Here is an 18658-nt window from a genome sequence, read left to right as displayed (position 1 = left end):
AAGTTTTTGAAACTTTTTGAGTTTTTAATTTGAATGGGCCAACTACACTGAGATAATATTCACGACCTGCATGCTTTAAAAGTACAAATAAAACTCTGAATTACAGTAGGCAATATCTTTATTTGAAACAATTCAAGTGCTATATAATGAACATTAAAGGTAGAAGCAAGGAAAAGAAAAAGCAGACTGTGACAAAGATCCCAGCATGTCTTCTCAAATCATTGGGAAGGTTACGGAGGTAGGTGTATCACAGAATATAGGTAAGGTGACAATCTAACTTTTTCAGTATATTCATAAAACTCTTGCCGCAAATTTAGATTTTGTTTTAGTGCAAATTCATACATTACTGAGGCTTTTGTCCCTGATCAACTATAGCTGATCTCAATGGCTTAGCAGAATTTCTGGAATGTGATGGTTTGGAACAAAGCATTTTCCTTTCTATGAATTATCCTACTATTATGTCACCACTGATTATACTTCACCTCAAGAAAGGATGACATAACAAATTAGCCTATCCAGGATTTAGAGCTTCATACTTTGCGTGAAATTTTTTGCATGTGCTGATATAGGTTATCTGTTCTTTAGAAAGGTAATTACCTAATTAAATTGATCAATTACAGATTTATTGAACATCAATTGGTTATAATAAATCTGTAATTGATCAATTAATTGAATTATATTAGTTTGCTTGGATCTAACAGTTGATTTATGTAGACTTTCAGATTCCTTGCTGGTTAGAATAGAAAAGACAATCATTTGGCACTTTAACATCCTAAACCAGTTATACTTCAAGTTTATTGGGGTAATTTCTGTTTGGTATTGCTCTCCAGCAGGGATAGATTTTCATTTCCTTCTGTCCTATTATATTTGTCAGGAGTAAAAACACGTAGCAAATTTCAGCTTGGCAATATTTGGGGGGCTCTCCTTATGTCAACAAACATTGCTGAAATTGAAACACACTGCCTGCTAACGCTTCTTCAATGCATACTTACCAAACTGCATCATTCATTCTTTAAAAAAATTATCTAATTATGTAAGACAATTGCTTATTATTTCTAATGCACTGTTGGTTATTTTTCATACCATTCTAACAGCAATATAAAGCCACACAGCACTCAAGAGAACCACATCTTATGGCTATAGCAGTGACTCTTAATTAATTTAAAATATAAGGAGAAAAATCATAGCCCATGAACAGCCAACATTTTCTGTGATGGGGGAATGGAGGTGGGGGGAATGGACATCCTACTAGATGAGTAAATGCATAATGTGCTTTCAGGTTTAAATGTTTAGAACTAGCCTTTACAACACTCATCAACTTTTAAATTAAAATACCATTTTATTGAAGTATTGGTAATACAGCATGATTGCTGTGAATTTCTAGTAGTTAGGTGTTAAATATAACCAATAAAAAATAGATGTTCTTAGATGATGTTTTAAACATTCTTTTCAGTATTAAGGATTTGTATTCTCTAACATAATTACAAAAGATCACAGCCATATTTTACAGTTTGGTAAATAGCTTTGTAGGCTGCTCTTCCAAACATTTGCAATTACATTATGTCAGTTTCAGTTGCAATTACATTATGTCAGTCTTAAAAAGTCAATAGATTAACCTGATAATTATGACCAAAAACCAATTTATACATTCTGTGCTGGCAATCAATTAAAACGTATTGGTAATATCACTAAACCTCTGCACTATCATTGCCTACCAGTTAACAGCTGTTTATAATACACACACTGGCCTCAGTCATGTTCATTCAACAATAATGAATGTCTAATTTTAGCTAAAAGTTGTACTTCAACTAAATTCAGCAAGCCATATAAAGATCCAAATTGGCTTTTTAACAGCAACAACTAGCAGAATATAACATAATGAATGTCCTAAAACCAAGCGGATATGAAATCTTGTATTTAAATAAGTCTTTAAGAAACAAGTACCTTGACCCTGAACCTGAATGCTAATTCATTAAGACCTTTATCTAGGTTTTTCTTTTAAGTCATACAAAAGATTGTTGTCACCCATATTATCTTCAGAGGCAATCAGTATAGTTTCTAAGTAGGTATCTTCTGAAAACTAACCAGCCCTTCCTTTGACACAAGTGAATCCATGATCATTTCACTTCTCAGCATAGCTACTAGAAAATTGGTGTATGTATGCGGCTGCAAATAATAAACTCAGCCTTCTAGGATACAAATCAAGATGAACAAGAAGCTAGATTTAAATTGGGACAGAAACCCCAGAATTTAGCAGAGACAGCTGTAGATGTAGTCTCTTAAGACTTCCAATCTAGTCTAGCTGCAGTAGTACTGCATCTGATCTACCCTCCTCCTCTTTCGGGACTGAAATTCTTCAAAAAATTGCTGAATGTCCTCTCGTTTAACAACCTGTTAACAAAAAGAAAACAAAAACAGGATGGTAGTATCTATGTTGAATTATAAAACATTTCACTGATCTTTGCATAATTATATTTAGATGTTTAAGAATGCAGTTTAGTCAAATGCACCAATCTAACCAAAATAATAAATATTCACATGTGTGATACCAAAATTTTAAAGCCCTAGAAGAATCATAGGGATGGAGAAACTTGTCAAACTTCCAGTACTCACTCATCGTCTGGAGGTGGAGGAGGTGAAAAACAGGGCGTGCTGACGTTTTTCCGCCCTATTTTTCACTTCCTCCGCCTCCGGAAGCATTCTGCAGGCCAAAAATGTTGATCTTACCTTCCAGTTCCAGCCTGTGGGGCTTGTGAAGGTAAGTCCTGCACTTGGCCGAAGTGTGGGGGCCGAAGTGTGGGCAGGGCAATGTGGGAAGGGCAGCCTCGTGGTCCTGTGAGGGTTGGAGTAATGGCTTCGGTGGGCCGTATATGGCTCATAAGCTGTAGTTTGAGGACCCCTGTTGTATACTTTCATAATTATCTATGGCTAGTTGAGAGAAGTTCAAGCTTATCTTCCCCATTTTCAGACCACAGCTTTAACAAAGGAAACAGCTAGGCATATTCAGACCAAACTATCATCAATCTGATTAGTAACAGCATTATTCCAAACATTATATTGTAGAAAATTACTAAAACTGGGCAATTTGGTCATGGTCATCTAAAATCTGATTGGTCAGCTTGAATTTCCCACCTTGGAAGCTACTCCAAGGTCCTGGAACTGCTCAATAAACTTTGGCTTCAAGCAGTTGGCAGAGAGTGAAGACCAGAAGGTGCTGTGGAGTTATGGAATTACTCTTTAAGAAACTATGTTTCTGTATTATTTTAATTAGCAAGTGACCATTTTTTATTTTTCCCTATAGAAATCTTTATTGAAGTTATTGAGTTGGAAATTTAATCTTTTTGCCTACCCTGGGATACATCTTATCCATGCTCTAGATTACTGGTAGTACATCCCTGCTTGGCTCTTAAGGAGGAAAAGTGGGGAAAGCGCTGGAGAAACAGTTTATTTAAAAAGCTTAAGACTCGCATGTTCCAGGTGATCAGTATTAATATAAATTATATGGGGATGTCAGTATGAAAAACGGCCCTAATGGTGTTATCTATCTTATACAACTGAAAATCCATATGCAGTCTTGTCAAAGTGGCACAGGTACTTTATTTATGCTTTATTTTTAAATTATTCAAATAATATTTTCATAATAGTGTCAGATGGTATATACTTACTGTTCCTTCATTTGCAAATCTTCTCAAATAGTCTGTCAATTCTGTTTTCAAATCATTGTACTCTGAACCAAATAAAAAATGATTTTATTGTAGCCGTGTATTTATATTAGGTTTTTTTATCCTTTGCAGCTTGTCAATCAGCTTCCCCCCCAGTACTGCTTAAACTATACTACATTTATAGGTAAAGGTAAAGGTTCCCCTCGCACATATGTGCTAGTCATTCCCGACTCTAGGGGGTGGTGCTCATCTCTGTTTCAAAGCTGAAGAGCCAGCTGAAGATGTCTCTATAGTCATGTGGCTGGTATGACTAAACACCGAAGGCGCATGGAACGCTGTTACCTTCCCATCAAAGGTGGTTCCTATTTTTCTACTTGCATTTTTATATGCTTTCAAACTGCTAGGTTGGCAGAAGATGGGACAAGTAACGGGAGCTCACTCTGTTGTGGTCCTAGGGATTCAAACCACTGAACTGCCGACATTCTGATCGACAAGCTCAGCATCTTAGCCACTGAGCTATTTTATACTGCCCCTCTATCTCCCTATATTTTTTATATTTAAAATATATTATATTATATGTGCCACATATATATTATATGTGTCAAAATATAAGACCAGGTTATTGGTTTATAAATAATTTAAAAATATCCATACTCCTTATTGCTCAAGGACTTAAGCTTATCTAATTTAGACATTTATGATAGATTGCTGCTGACAGTATCCTACAGGGACAATCCTATAAATTCTTACTCAAGCGAAAGACTCAGTAAAGTCAATGGAATTTTCTTCTGACTCAATAAATCTAAGCCAACATTCTAACTTAGTTAACTATTATAAACAATACTGTATGAGATTTTTGTGGGCTGATTTTTTCCAGCCTCCAAATTAATAAAAATGTTTTAGGGCATCAATTGAAAAAGCCCTCTCTCCCAATTCTATTTTCATACAAAAAGTGAGATGCTTTTCAGACTACCATATTTTTCAGAGTATAAGACACACTTTTTTCACTCAAAAAAGAGGCTGAAAATCTAGGTGCGTCTTATACACTGAATACAACATTTTTTGCCCCCTGAAACTCTGCCGTGCTTAGCTTGTAGGAGGCTGTCAGAAAGCTCCTGGGGGTTGGGGAAGGCAGAAATGAGCGAAAAACGGCCTGTTTTTTGCCCCCCCCCCCCCCAGCAGCATTCTGTAAGCTTCCTAAAGGCTATCCATGCCCTTTTTGTGACAAAAAACGGGCCATTTTTTTGCTTGTTTTTGCTCCCCCCTCCCACCCCCCGTCTACAAACCACCTAAGGGCTATTCATGCCCTTTTTGGAAAAAAAAAACAGGACCTGTTTTGCAAAAAACGGGCCATTTTTTGGAGGTTTGCAGAGTGCCAAAACTTTTTTTTTAGCTTCCTCTTCAGAAACTTGCTGTGTCCTATACTCTGGTGCGTCCTATATTCCAAAAACTACGGTACTTCTCTTTTATTTTAATTACTTACCACAGATGAGTTCTACCTGCTGTACTCTGTTCATACTGTTAAGTGTGTCCATTAGAGGATCTCTTCTATCTGCTTCTTGGTCATTTGTCCCTTTATTTTCATAAGCCAAGACAGTATCACATTCATCTGTTAGGAATGGGACTCCCATATCAGAATACATTTTCTGAAGAGTAAGAAATTATTTTCACTGTACATGTGTATCTATAAAATATTTTATGAATCCAAAATAGAAGCAAACTACTTTCAAATTCATTTCTTTAAAAAGTAGTAATTGCACACGAGAGCATATAAATATCTTTTAAAATAGTGTAAAAATGAAGTGAGATGGGAAGAAAATAGCTTTGTGACAAAGGAACCTAAGCAATTCAAAACAACTCCAAGCTTATGAATGGAGAAACATACAATTGTGGCTCTACAATAAAGGTATGAATTGTCAAAAATCCCTACACACAATATTTCCCCCCCCCCCCCGCTTTTTCATAAAATTTTATAGGGACAAATCTCTCTGTAGATTTTCAAATAACAGTACAAAACGCAAACACTCATATTTTTCTAATATATTAATTATAAAGAAATACCCTACGGAGTGTAAAATATTTTACATTGTCTCAATTTTTGCTGCCAGTTTTTTTTTATCTTCCAAAAAAGAAGACAATGAATTTAAGATGAACTGAGAGCCAGTTTGATCTAGTGTTAAGGTGCTGACCTAGAAAACAGGATAGTGAGTTCTAGTTTAGGCATAAAAGCTAGCTGGGTGACTTGGAACAGTCACTCTCTCTCAAGCCCAGCCCAGCCCACAGGTTTGTTCTTGCAGGGAAAATAGGAGGAAGAAAGAGGATTAGGTATGTTTGCCACTTTGAGTTATTTATAAAAAATAAAGGTGGCATTTAAAAAAATCTTTTAAAAATGGTAGACATAAAATTATAAACATAGCCTCTCCTTCTAAAGTAGAAACAGCTCCCCTAGGGGAAAAAATGAAAGAGCAGTCCCACCAGGAGATGTGATAGCACAGTGGTTACAATGATGTATTTCAGGCTATTTCTGCCACCTGCCAGTAGTTCGATTCTCACCAGCTCAAGGTTGACTCAGCCCTACATTCTTCAGAGATCGGTAAAATGAGGACCCAGATTGTTGGAAGCAATATGCTAGCTCAGAGAGTGCTTAGAGAGTGCTGTAAGCACTGTGAAATGGTATATAAGTCTAAGTGTTATTGTTATTTAAGTGTTGAAAAAATAAATTCAACTACATCAACACAGCAACGTGCAATTGTTTCAGAAAGGAACTATAGATTCTTCTAGAACACATAGATAGGTGTTCTGGCACCACCACCCCCGGCCTGTGATTAAACCAAAACACGGGCTTGGCTGTTTGCCACTATTTAATGAATGCGATAACAAATCCTTTGGCTGAAGGCCCAGGCAAACTCATGTTCAAGATGATAGGTTGGCAGCAAGCCAGAAGCTCCAAGAAAGCAACACAGATAATTCCACAAGACACGGCTAGAATACAGATTTCTTCAATACTAGTTCGAACGGTTGTTTCCTGTAAATGTCCCCTCCCAACGCCTCACTTATAAACCCTCTTGGGAGGGGCCCAGGCACAACCACCTGTGCATAATTATCGTCTATGAGACAGCCTGCGGAGTTGCTACTTCCGTTTCTCAGCCCTTCGTAATCTAGCATCAGGGACAAACTGCCTTTGATCTCCCCAATGCTCCATGCCTCAGGCGCCTCCTGGTGGCCAACCAGCCTTTCTGGTCCCTGCTCTGAGCCTGAACCCTGCCCAGGGTCCTCCACATCTTCCATGGCAAACTCATATGGTTCCTCGCTATCCAAGTCCATCAGCAGCTCAACTGGATCCTGCTGGGCCACAACAGATAGGGCAATTTAAAAATGCATACCACACATTCTTTGCAGGTGCACAATTTGCTTCTCCAGTTGTGTGGCCAGAAGGTGGATGTATTTTGCTTCAGGTTCTGCTTGGCTTGAAGTTCTTGCAGCTTGCACACTGGTATTTCCTTCTTAACTGGCTGCAATAAAATATGTTACCAATGTTATTTAGTTTCCTTATTCTTTGCTCATTCCATTTTGCTTAGTCCTCCAGATTTACTGTTTACAGTATAGTAGTATGCAGTTCTTCACTTTCACATTGATATAACTAATTTCAGAAAGGCATATTCCACATCAGAAGAGTTTGTAAATGTATTCAGCTAACTACGCTTAACAGAAACCTTCTCATAGTTTTGAGTTAAAATCATGAAAAAAAAGATAATAATGTATGGGGTGAGATTTATAAACCTAAATGCTATAATTCTATTCTTCTGCAGGCAGCATCACGGGTTTCTAAAAATTACTTTTGGGGGGTGGCGGATGCCTTCAAGTCAGTCTTGCCTCTTGGTAACTGACTGAATTAGTCCTTGCAGTTTCCTTGGCAAGATTTCCAGCAGTCATTTGCCACTGCCTGCTTCCTAGGGCTGAAAGACTGGCCCAAAGTCACTCAGCTGGCTTCATGCCTAAGGCACGATTAGAATTCATGATCTCTCGGTTTCTAGTCCAGGGCCTTAACTACTACAACAAACTCTCATAAATTAGAGTAGGCTACATGACTCAATACATATTATGGCAATGATGTAGCCAGGAATATCATGAGCCCAGAATTATAGCTTTTAATAATATGGTGTAAAACAAGAAACACAGGTCTTACCACTGAACATTTATTGCCAGAACTGGTAGACGGTTCATTAATTTGTATTATTTTATCCTCAGTCTTCATTTGATCTACACTGTTTTCATTTTTGATTACTTCAGTTTCTTCAACATTCAACACAGTTCCATCATCAGCTGCAGCAATAACTTTGGTCACAGTTGGAACTACAAGAAATAGACACCTAGACCTTTTAGAATGAGTATGGTAAATGCTATTTCTACCTCAATTAGCTAAAATAATTTTACATAATTAAATATCAATGTAAACAATCAAACTAATCTTGCTAAAAAGGAAACATGTCACAAAACATGATCATTTATATTCTATCTCCAAAAAGATATTTTAATAAAATTATTGCAATTACAAATAATAATCCATAACTTTTAATGAAGTGTAGGCTACTGAACATACAGAGATGTATAAAAGTTTGCAAAATCTTTTGAATTTTCAATATTGTATATCCAAATATTTGAATATCCAAATGTAGTTTTTGATCATTTTTCTCAATAAATCAATGAACTAGAACTTGTTTTATTGGGTCCCCCTTATCTAGCATTAGGACTTGTGCAACACAATCCATATCAACTGCAGCAATAACTTTCACATTGGTTAAATTTATATTATTTTGGTTATATTTATGCAAAAATATTAAAAAATCAAGAGAGTTCACAAACTTTTCAGTATTGCTATATTTTATGCCCTGCTCCTAATAGAGAAAATACACAGAATTTCAATGCTTTTGTGAAAAAATTGTCTGTGAAAGTTACAAGTAAGAAAAGTATGTCATGGTGGCAGGACAAATTTAGTTATATAAAATTTTATATTCCATATAAATATATATATAGCATTAGTTCAATGCTATGTCCTCAAGTATCCGTATTATCGTCACTGACATTTTGAAAAAATAATGAAACTGGTGTTTCGTTAAATTGCATCTGATTTTTTCATGCTTTTATTTTAATAATAGTGTCCAATTTCTCAATAGAATATAATCCCCCCCCCCAATGACAATTAAGCTACTGTATTGGACAACTACCTCACCTCTTCACCTTCTAGTGTTTTATGCAGGCATAATATTTAAGCTAACTTTCCAAGTCGTTCTCCTGCAATTCTAACATCAAATTCTAACATCAAAATTGTCAAAACACAGCTAATTAACTTTAAATGTAATTTTTGAATAAAAATTAAAATGTATCATTTAATAAGCCTATACCTAATATTTTACAACATGATACTAGGTGACTATATTCAGAACCATCAGAAATCAGTAAAATCTATCACAGCTGTGATCTAACATCACAGGGCCTTGGAAAAAAGTATTCCTAACCCTAACCCTTAAGTAATATATATATTTTGCTGAATTATAAAGACTGGGGACTATCTGCACATATTTTATACACAGATCACCATGGCTGGACCACACTAGAGAAGCACAAATGCTTATCTTTATTTTCTTCCAATAATCCAATCATGAGTTACACAAACGTTGCTCAAGTAAGAAATGTACTCACATACAGTCATGTGAAAAAGAAAGTACACATTCAGAAAACAATTACTTCAAGTTATTGCTGCTACAGCTAACTAAGCTGTTGAATTGTATGGCATACTTAGTGTTTTACACATGGCGTCTGCATTTTGGCTTTCTCTTTGTGAAACAAATGACATGATGTAACATACAATGTGTTATTGTTCATCTGAGGTTGTATTTACCTACTTTTAAGAACTGCTAAGGGCAGATGATTTTTACTATGACCTGATATGTAACCATAGAACTCAGAGGGTGCACTTTCTTTTTCATATGACTGTAGATACCATTAGATAAGAATACTTCTTACAAGATTGTTTCTCCCTAACCATAAACTAAAAATTTTAAAAAATTTTTTTTTACAGAATATAAAGTAGAGTTTAAGCAAAATATTTGCCAGCTGAATACAGTTTCTTGGAATTTGCCGCATTTCAACCCTCAGTAAGCAGCTAAATAATAACAATAGGTCAGATTTAACTTTCAGGACAGAATTCTTTTCCATGCAGGCATGTTTAGTATTAAAATTTTAGATTGCATATCATAAAAAACTTGATATTTAATCCCAAGCAATGCATTAAATTAATAAAATACAACAAGATGAATACATATTTCACTCATGCCAATTAAATTAATGCATCTAATTAAAAAGCTTCAATTTCACTGAATCGTGATACTTGGTCAGGATTAAACATTAGCTCAACAACAACTTTTATTTTTCCTTACCTGCTAACCGCGAGGCATATGCCCACAAGAAAGGGCAGTGATCCATGCAAGACTGACATACCATTTCATGAAAATCCCCACTATCTGGAGGGACAACACCAAGATGCTGGGGAAAAGCAAATGGAAATGCAGAATGATTGTGTATTACTGACAAACAGCAGGACTCTTCATTAAAATTAGAACAATGAATCACAGAATTAGAGTTCATGTTTTTCCTCATGAATTTCTATAGTCTTACCTATGCAGTGTATATGGCACGAACTATAGACACTTGCTGAAAGATTAGCTTTATTTTCAAAGTTATCATTCTTTGAAAAGACTGTAGTTCATATTACCGTGTTTCCCCGAAAATAAGACATGCCCTGCTAATAAGCCCAATCGGGCTTTTCAAAGCATGCGTCATAATAAGCCCTCCCCCGAAAATAAGCCCATCCCCAACTATTTAAGTGCATGCACAAACGGTCCCTGCCATTACCACTGTATCACCTACTGGTACAGCTTGTGGGGCAAAAAGAGGGCCCGCCGCAAAAACAGCAGCAGGCAAAGTGCTTCCACCCCCCTACCCTTCCCTTCTGCGCAAAAAGAGCCCACCGCAAAAAGAGCAGCAGGTCAGCAATGTGATCACCCCCTCCCATCTGTTCTTTCTCGTGCAACCTCATGAGTTCAGCTCGCAAGGTTTTTTTTACAAGAGGCTCCACTGGATGAAAGGGCAAGGAACGCAACGGACCTGGAAAGGTAAGAGGTACACCTCGTGGCCCAACACTGCCCACTTCGCCCCAATGGTAAAAGCAGCCTGCCTGGTTTCCTTCCCCGCCGTCCCTTTAGCGAGGAGTGGCAGGTGGGTGGGGGAGAAGTGACACGCGTGTCCTAGCGCTACCAGAGACTGACAGCTCCACTGCGTTCCTCGCCCTTTCGTCCATTGAAGCCCCTTGTAAAAAAACCTCGCGAGCTGAACTCGAGGTTTTTTTTTACAAGGGGATTCATTGGACGAAAGTGCGAGGAACTCAACGGACCTGGAAAGGTAAGAGGCGCACCTCACTTCTCCCCCCACAACCTGCCACCCCTGGCTAAAGGGACGGTGGGGAAGGGAACCAGGCAGGCTGCCTTTATCATTGGGCGAGGTGGGCGGTGTTGGGCCACGAGGCACGCCTCTTACCTTTCCAGGTCCGTTGCGTTCCTTGCCATTGTGTCCAGGGAAGCCCCTGGTAAAAAAAAAACCTTCTTGCGACTTCAAGAATTGAAGTCGATTGAACTTGTGAGAAGGGTTTTTTTTTACCAGTGGCTTCCCAGAACACAATGGCGAGGAATGCAACAGAAGTGGAAAGGTAAAAGGAGCGCCTCGCTTCTCATCTGCCCCAGAAAATAATAAGCCCTCCCCCTATATAAGCCCAAGGCCATATTTCTGGGACAAAAGAAAATAAGACCTGACTTGTTTTCGGGGAAACACAGTATTAAAATGTTTCTCAAACATAATTTCAGCACCAAAATTGTTTTTAACGCAAATATAAGGACACCTTTTATGGGTTTGAAATTCTGAATTCACTTATTTAAGGATCGATGCAACTATTCTCTGAAAGATTTGGCTGTAATAAAAAGCTGTTTTTGCAAGTTACATTTACTTACCCTTCCATGAAACCAATCTTCACAAACTATGCACTGGATCATTTCATCTGGAATCTAAAGATAGAGTCATATAGTACTATATTACAAAATATACTATCACTTCAACTCTTCAGAAAGGGGTCTTTGAAATTACAGAGAACATGTACTGCTACTATCTGTTTAGCTTGAGTTGGCATTCTCATATATAATTATCTATACCAGGGGTTCCCAACTGGGGATAAGAGACGATATTCCAGGGTGTGAAAACATGGGTTTAGAAGTTTCAAAATTATAGTGTATATGTATAGTTATATGCATATAATTATTTTTAAGGGGTGTGAGAATATACCAGAAGCATTCTAGAGGTATGGGGCATAGAAAAGATTGGGACCCCTTGATCTATACTGTCAACACATTGCTACATCCAGTTCAAAAGGGTTTGTTTAAAGTTTCATGTCATTAAAGTTTCATGTCATTGAACAATATTCATTCCACTTTTAACTTTGAACACTGAAAAAGTGAATGAGCAGTAAGCCCAACTCACCAAACAAAAAATCTCTAATGACTATTTCTTTCTAACCTTGTAGATACTTGCATTTACATTGTTCTGAAATGTATTTAGAACAGCTCTAAATTTTTAAAATAATTTTTCAGAGTTATACACATTGGGAAAAAGATATACATTTCTATATCACATGTAGCTTATTCAATATTCCTGGGACAAAGTACACATAACAGATATTCAAACTACTGCGTGATCAATTTAATGAAAATAAAATTTCTGAGAGATAATATCTCTTTTTTTTATTAAAGGCTCAGAACAGGAAGTATATTTAAAGATAAGATAGCCTCCTGGATCTAATTTGTCTAAGAATGACTTATTTCTAATATCCAAAGCATAAAACAATAGTGGTCTTCTTTTATTTTTCAATTGTACATGAAAAATTCCTGGTTTTTCACTTGAAAAAAGAAAAGGTGATAAATTTATTACATTTTATGAACTGCATTTGCATCTTTTATATATCACTACAATATAATTTACCTCATCATCAGGGTCTGGGTAAGGTCTTTTACAAATACAATATAATCCATAGAAATTATCATTATATTTATTTCCTGGATTCACTGTTGCCTTTTCCTTAAAAAAAAAAAGCAAGACAATACTTTAAATAGAAGATAAATTAAAAAGAAATTATATAAAAAGCACTTTATTTAGTCTGTGCATCCTACTTCAATAATCACAGAAAAAGGCAATAATGCTTATCAACTGTCCTTGATGAAGTCAGATTCGAATACTGTATAAAATAAAATTAGATCTTCCAACTAAAGTTAGCAGGCGCTCCTACCTTTACTATTTTTATAACTAACTCAAGGTGGAGAATATATACAACATACTTTCCTCTTCTTATTTTCTCCACAATAATAACCCTGAGATGGGTTGGGCTGAGAGAGATGACTGGCCCAAAGTCAACTGTAATATGTATTAAGAAGAACATGCAGCAACTTTTTGAATTTGCTTTCATTTGCTATTTTACTAGGCTGATATACTGCTGAAATTGTCATTTGATTGAATAGCTTACAATTCTACCACACATTAACATGTTTAAGCAACAAAGCAGGGGGCCAAACAATAAATATTACATAAGGAATTATTCCTATGCAGTTGACTCATAAACCCATATAATTTATACTATTACGTAGGAAGAATCCTGAAACCAACTCCCCCTAAAGGCCTGTTGAAATAACCAGGATTCTATTGACTTCCAGTAATATAAGGTGTCATGGTAATAATTTAAGAGCTGACCAGTTGATGCAATGAGGGGAATGAGTCAGCAGGGTCTTTGGTTGTTATCCCTTTAAGAGCCTGTGTAATAAGAGGTGGTCCTGCTGGAGTGTTGGTTGATTCATTGCGTTTTTCCCTGCTGTAATTGCTGTGTGTTTAGATACTGCTTGTAGCATGTGTATGTATAGTATTCCTATATTCGTATTGTAGATTAAAAACCACTATTTGATACAAACCACTGTTGACTGTACTTACTCCTGGGTTGATACACGTGACAGACATGTGCACACTCTGACATAAGGCAAGGCAATTCTCTAGAGGATCTATTCCAGAGAGAAAGAAAAAAAGTCTGCTTCTGAGAATCCTATAGATTTTTTGAAAGAGGGAATCTGGAAGGAGCCCATTTTTTCCTGTTTTAAGTGGGCCAGCAGAGATTAAGGGAGTAAGATATCCCAAGTCCCAGAAATCAAGTGACAAGCAGTGCAGATCTTGAAGTGGCTGTTGTATGAATGAATAAAGCCTGCACATAATTACTCATTTGCTGCATTCTAGACTAACTGTAGCTTCAAGGGCAGTCCCATGTATAGTCTATTTGCGAAGTGAGTAAAGCATGAGGGACTATGAAAAGGTCATCTCTATGCTCTTGTTTTGGCAGTAATTCCAGCTGCTTAGATTTCTCTTGCAGCCTCCAACTGGACTTTCATTACACAAAACTTTTCATAATTTCAAATTGAAACCAGATAAATAATTTTAGCTACCACTTTTCTCTCAAATGTAAACTTAATATTTATACTTACAGGGTGTAGTTTGCATTTCAGATTTTTGAACTTGCTGTTTCCACAATCACAGCGAAAGTTTCTGGGGAGGAAAGGGAAAATTCTGAAAGATGCTTGTGTCATGACCTTCCTACACTTAAAGCAAGCCATTTACAAACTATATTCATATGGGATGGAAAACATCTTCAAAAATTATTAAATTATAATTATCAAATTATATTCAGTCCATTTTTTTCAAACCAAAATAAGTGTTTATATAAGTATTTACAAAACTAATTTCAGTTATAGTCCTAAATACATCATAAAGTTTTCAAAACAACTCTTTAACCCAGAGAACTATATATTGTGGTTATATTTTGTAGTGAAGTGTAGTCTACTCTTCCCTAGCTTGAAATTAGGCACTTGAAAATTAAATTTATTTACTCAAGCATATCACTTTTAAAATACTCTGATGTAATAATATTTTGAGTCCAATAAATCTCTTTCTAATAAAGTGTCACAAAGGTATGTTTTGTCTTCTGTTTAAAAAAGCAATTGTATTCTATTGAGTTAGAGAATCGTCGATTAACAACCATTTGTTGCAGCATCCCCAAGGCCACATGATCAAAATTCACTCCCACTTATTTTTCCTCCATCTCTGCCCTTTTGGGTGCCTTGCACTCCACCATGTATTTCCTGCACTCTGTGTTCTGTATCCTTTCTTTTTCCCTCTTCGCAAATACCAAAAAGGAAAAATAAAGGAATCCCTCTGTGCATGTGGCAAAGGCTACAAGGAAGATGGGGCACAGCTGCTGGCTTTTAAGCCTTGATTGAGGCATACAAGAAGAGCCTCACTGTCTACGAATCCTAGCACCCAGTGCATATGGTAGTATGTGGGCATCTTTGTGGGAACTAGGATATCTAAGTTGCAAGGGACCTCTTGCATGGTGCCTGAGAACATAAGCCCTCCAGAATGGTGGAAGCAGATGGGCCCCAGAACCACAAACCAGCCACGCCTTTCTCACCACATGACCATTAGCACTTCCCCTGCCACATGCGCTGAAGATTGTTCCAATAGAACCCACCCATACATTCTGGCTCAGAGCATATGCTATACTGCCTTGGCTGGCAATACTTGTGGCTCACAGTCTACTATTACTAGGGCTACTGAAGGGCTGATGGCTCTGGACGCCACAGAAGAGGAACTGGGTTGCTTAGATATCCCAGGCCTACTGATGTAGCAGTATAGGTATTTTTGTGGGTGCTGGGATACCAAACATTTAGGGTCCTTTTATATGCCTCAATCAAGGCTTAAAAGCTTGTGCCCCATCTTCCTTGTGGCTCCTAGCACTGCCTTTGCCACACACATGTGAGGGGGACTAATTTTTCCTAGTCAATATCTGCAAAGAAAAGACTCAACATTTACAAGCAGGAAAACAAGAAAAATACAAAACACAACAGAGAATGCAGGGCTGATGCAGAAATTTTGTGTTGGGAATATATTGTTTTCTTCTCTGCAATGCCTAACTCAAATGCTTACTGACTGGTTGCTCTCATAGAGATAAACAAGCCAGTTTAAACAGGACAGTTTTCAGGCACCTCTCCATGATTGGCTGGCATCATGTACTATTCACCTTCTGATTGGTTGAAGCATTCAGCACGCCTGACTCCCAGATAGAGCATTCACCCTGTCCTCTGAATTTAGTCGACTTTTGAGGAAGAAAGTTGGATCAAGAGCAAACAAACAGCCTGTGGGTAAGCACTAGGTTTTCTTCTATCTCTTGCTAAAGCCTGCAGACCCATTTTCAAGGAGCATTTGCAACACAAGCTGCAGAATGTTTGCTGTGCCTTTCTGAAGCATGTGTCTCTCCTCCTTCCTCTGATCCAAACAGTACACCCCACACAGCATGCACCTTTGCCCAGGGAACTGCCACCACCTCTTCCTTCCCCCACTGTATGCATCCCAGGCTGTACTTTCACCCAGCACCTGGCCACCAACAGAAGAAAGATAGCAATGGTCACTTGTAGGCCATGGTGGCATCAAAGCTATGAAATGGAGTGTGAGGCACCCAAAACAGGAGAATGATGAGGCGAGTTGAAGTGAAGTGAGTGTTGCAGGGCAGAAGTGTGAGATCCTCATCTAACCATAGTACTATCCTAGCCTAACAAATGTTACTTGGTCTAATGGAACTGCCATCACTAAACAGTGTAGTCGTGTAATGTTTCACATAATGACCACATCGCTTAGTGATCAAAGTTCCAGTCCCAACTATGGTTATAAGTCGAGAACCAGTTTAAATTGCTGAAGACTGATAAACTGGCCTAAAATGAATTTATTTTCTCTTGGCTTACCTTTTTGTATATAACTCGAATAACTTGTGAGAGCCATGGCATTCATAGCTGCATGCTAAACAAATCCCTGCTGGTTCTTCACCTGCTGGTGTACATGTACTGCAGGCATACAATGCCTGCCTCTTTACAGCACCCTGGAAAGACAAGAGCAAAATAATAAAATAGTTAGGGAAAGTACATGTTACGATTTTGCTTTGCAGAGAAATCTTAAGACAACAAACCTGAATCCTAGAAGTTAAATAGTTTTATTCTTACTGGAAGTTTAACAGAATCCTTAAGTAACCACATCCTAAAACATAGGTCATTATATTTACCTTACACCTAATTCAACCAGGAATAAGTGATTATAACTAATTTCCATTTACACAAGTAGATAAACAGCAAGTAATAATACCATGGAAATTGTTTATCTTACAGAGATAAGACTGATTCTATTCTTATTGCTAAGGAGCTATACAAAAAATCGAAACCTACGGATCAAAAAAGTGACAAGATCTTCTTAGTTGTTGTCAGCTTTAAAGAGCCAATTTTGTATAGTGTTAAGGTTAGAAATTGGAAGGCTATGAATTCTAATCTTGCCTTAAGCGCCAGCCAGCTGGGTGACTTTGGGCTAGTTATTGACCTAAAAAAAGAGGCAATGGTAAACCACTCCCTAAATTTCGCAATTCTCATAAGCGATGGCAATACAGATAGTCCTCGAGGTACGACCACAATTCAGCCCAAAATTGATGTTGCTTAGTGAAACATTTAAGTGAGTTTGTCCCATTTTACGACTTTTCTCAGCACACTTAAGTGAAACACCACAGTTGTTAAAATTAGTAACACGGCTGTTAAAGTGAATCTGGTTTCCCCGTTGACTTTGCCTGTCAGAAGGTCCCAAGGCCATGATCACAGGACACTGCAACCGTCATAAATGTGAATCAGTTGTCAAGACTCCAAATGTAAATCATGTGACCATGGGGGGTGCTGCAATGGTCATAAGCGTGAAAATGGTCATATGTCACTTTTTTCAGTGCCGTTGTAACTGTGAACGGTCACTAAGTGAACTGTTCTAAGTTGAGGGCTACCCATATATATGCAGGGACTTGTCCAGGCAATCTTCGATAATCTGACAGAGCTGAATGGGGGGCAGGGTGGGGGGAGTAAGTCTGACACAAAAAGTAAGTCCAACATGCACATCAAGACAACTAGACACAACAGTTTTTTCCCTGAACGCCATCATTCTGCTAAACAAATAATTCCCTCATCACTGTCATACTATTCACTAAGGCTGCATGACTATTACTATTAGTCTCCTCTCTGTTCTTATCACCCATATAAATCCAATAAACAAACAACAAACAAACCCATCTCCTCTCACTTACGACTTCATGACTGTAACTTTGTTGCTTGTATCCTTACAATTTATATTGCTATTGTTTCCCGATTGCATATTTGTATCCTATGACTATCATTAAGTGTTGTACCTTATGATTCTTGACGAATGTATCTTGTCTTTTTATGTACAGAGAGCATATGGACCAAAGACAAATTCCTTGTGTGTCCAATTACACTTGGCCAATAAAGAATTCTATTCTATTTTATAACTGAAGGCCAGAGGTTGAGGAAACTTTCTGAAGCGGCTTGGAGAAGCAGTCCTTCCACCCAGCCGGGCTCAGCCAGGCCCGCCCTCGTCTCTCACCTGAGAGTAACTGCAGCGCTCGTGGTCGCTCCCGCCCAGCACGGCGCGCGCTTCGTTCTCCAGCTCCTCGCTTTCGGCCAGCACCTCGGCTAGCGACACGACAGGCTCCTCGGCGTTCCTGTCGCCCTCTTCGCCGCCTGTGGAAGTGTTGCTGTCGTTGCCGCCATCCTCTTCTGGAGCGCCAGAATCAGCCCTCGCCTTTTCCATCTCCCTGAAGTCGCTTCTTTCCTCGCTCCGTCGTAAAAAGCCTGAGGCGGAGGAGGAAAAGGCGGGAAAACGCAAATCCGCCGCACAGGCGACGCTTCCGCGTATACCGGAAGCGGAAAAACAAGTCGCGGCGGGAGAACAAACGGGCCTCCTGCACGTGAACGGCGGTAGCCAATCGC

General features: G+C 38.0%; 1 protein-coding gene across 1 annotated transcript; it reads right to left on the bottom strand.

The window, feature by feature from the left end:
• Nucleotides 1–100: 100 nt before the first annotated feature.
• Nucleotides 101–18588, bottom strand: UBR7 (ubiquitin protein ligase E3 component n-recognin 7). Its single transcript, XM_014060270.2, has 11 exons — nt 18273–18588; nt 16592–16725; nt 14282–14342; nt 12744–12839; nt 11723–11776; nt 10100–10205; nt 7849–8015; nt 7046–7174; nt 5146–5308; nt 3666–3727; nt 101–2391 (listed from the first exon to the last, which is right to left on the bottom strand). Exons 1-11 carry the CDS (start codon nt 18477–18479, stop codon nt 2299–2301), a joined length of 1272 nt encoding a protein of 423 aa, XP_013915745.2. The 5' UTR covers nt 18480–18588; the 3' UTR covers nt 101–2298.
• Nucleotides 18589–18658: the final 70 nt, after the last annotated feature.

Source organism: Thamnophis sirtalis, unplaced genomic scaffold (genome assembly GCF_051295495.1).
Source record: "Thamnophis sirtalis isolate CommonGarterSnake01/CBP01778 unplaced genomic scaffold, rThaSir2_p1.2 scaffold_1, whole genome shotgun sequence".
Lineage (NCBI taxonomy): Eukaryota > Metazoa > Chordata > Lepidosauria > Squamata > Natricidae > Thamnophis > Thamnophis sirtalis.
Note: the sequence above shows the minus strand (reverse complement) of the source record. Positions and strands in the feature narration are given on the sequence as shown.

Excerpts from the sequence above, each read along its gene's own strand:
- UBR7 (XM_014060270.2), bottom strand. The coding sequence starts at position 18,479 with ATGGAAAAGGCGAGGGCTGATTCTGGCGCTCCAGAAGAGGATGGCGGC. Across the intron at positions 12,840-14,281 it reads TGAAATGCAAACTACACCCT|GAAAAGGCAACAGTGAATCC; the intron begins GTAAGTATAAAT and ends TTTTTTTTTAAG. Across the intron at positions 5,309-7,045 it reads GCACCTGCAAAGAATGTGTG|AAAATGTATTCTGATATGGG; the intron begins GTATGCATTTTT and ends CTTACTCTTCAG.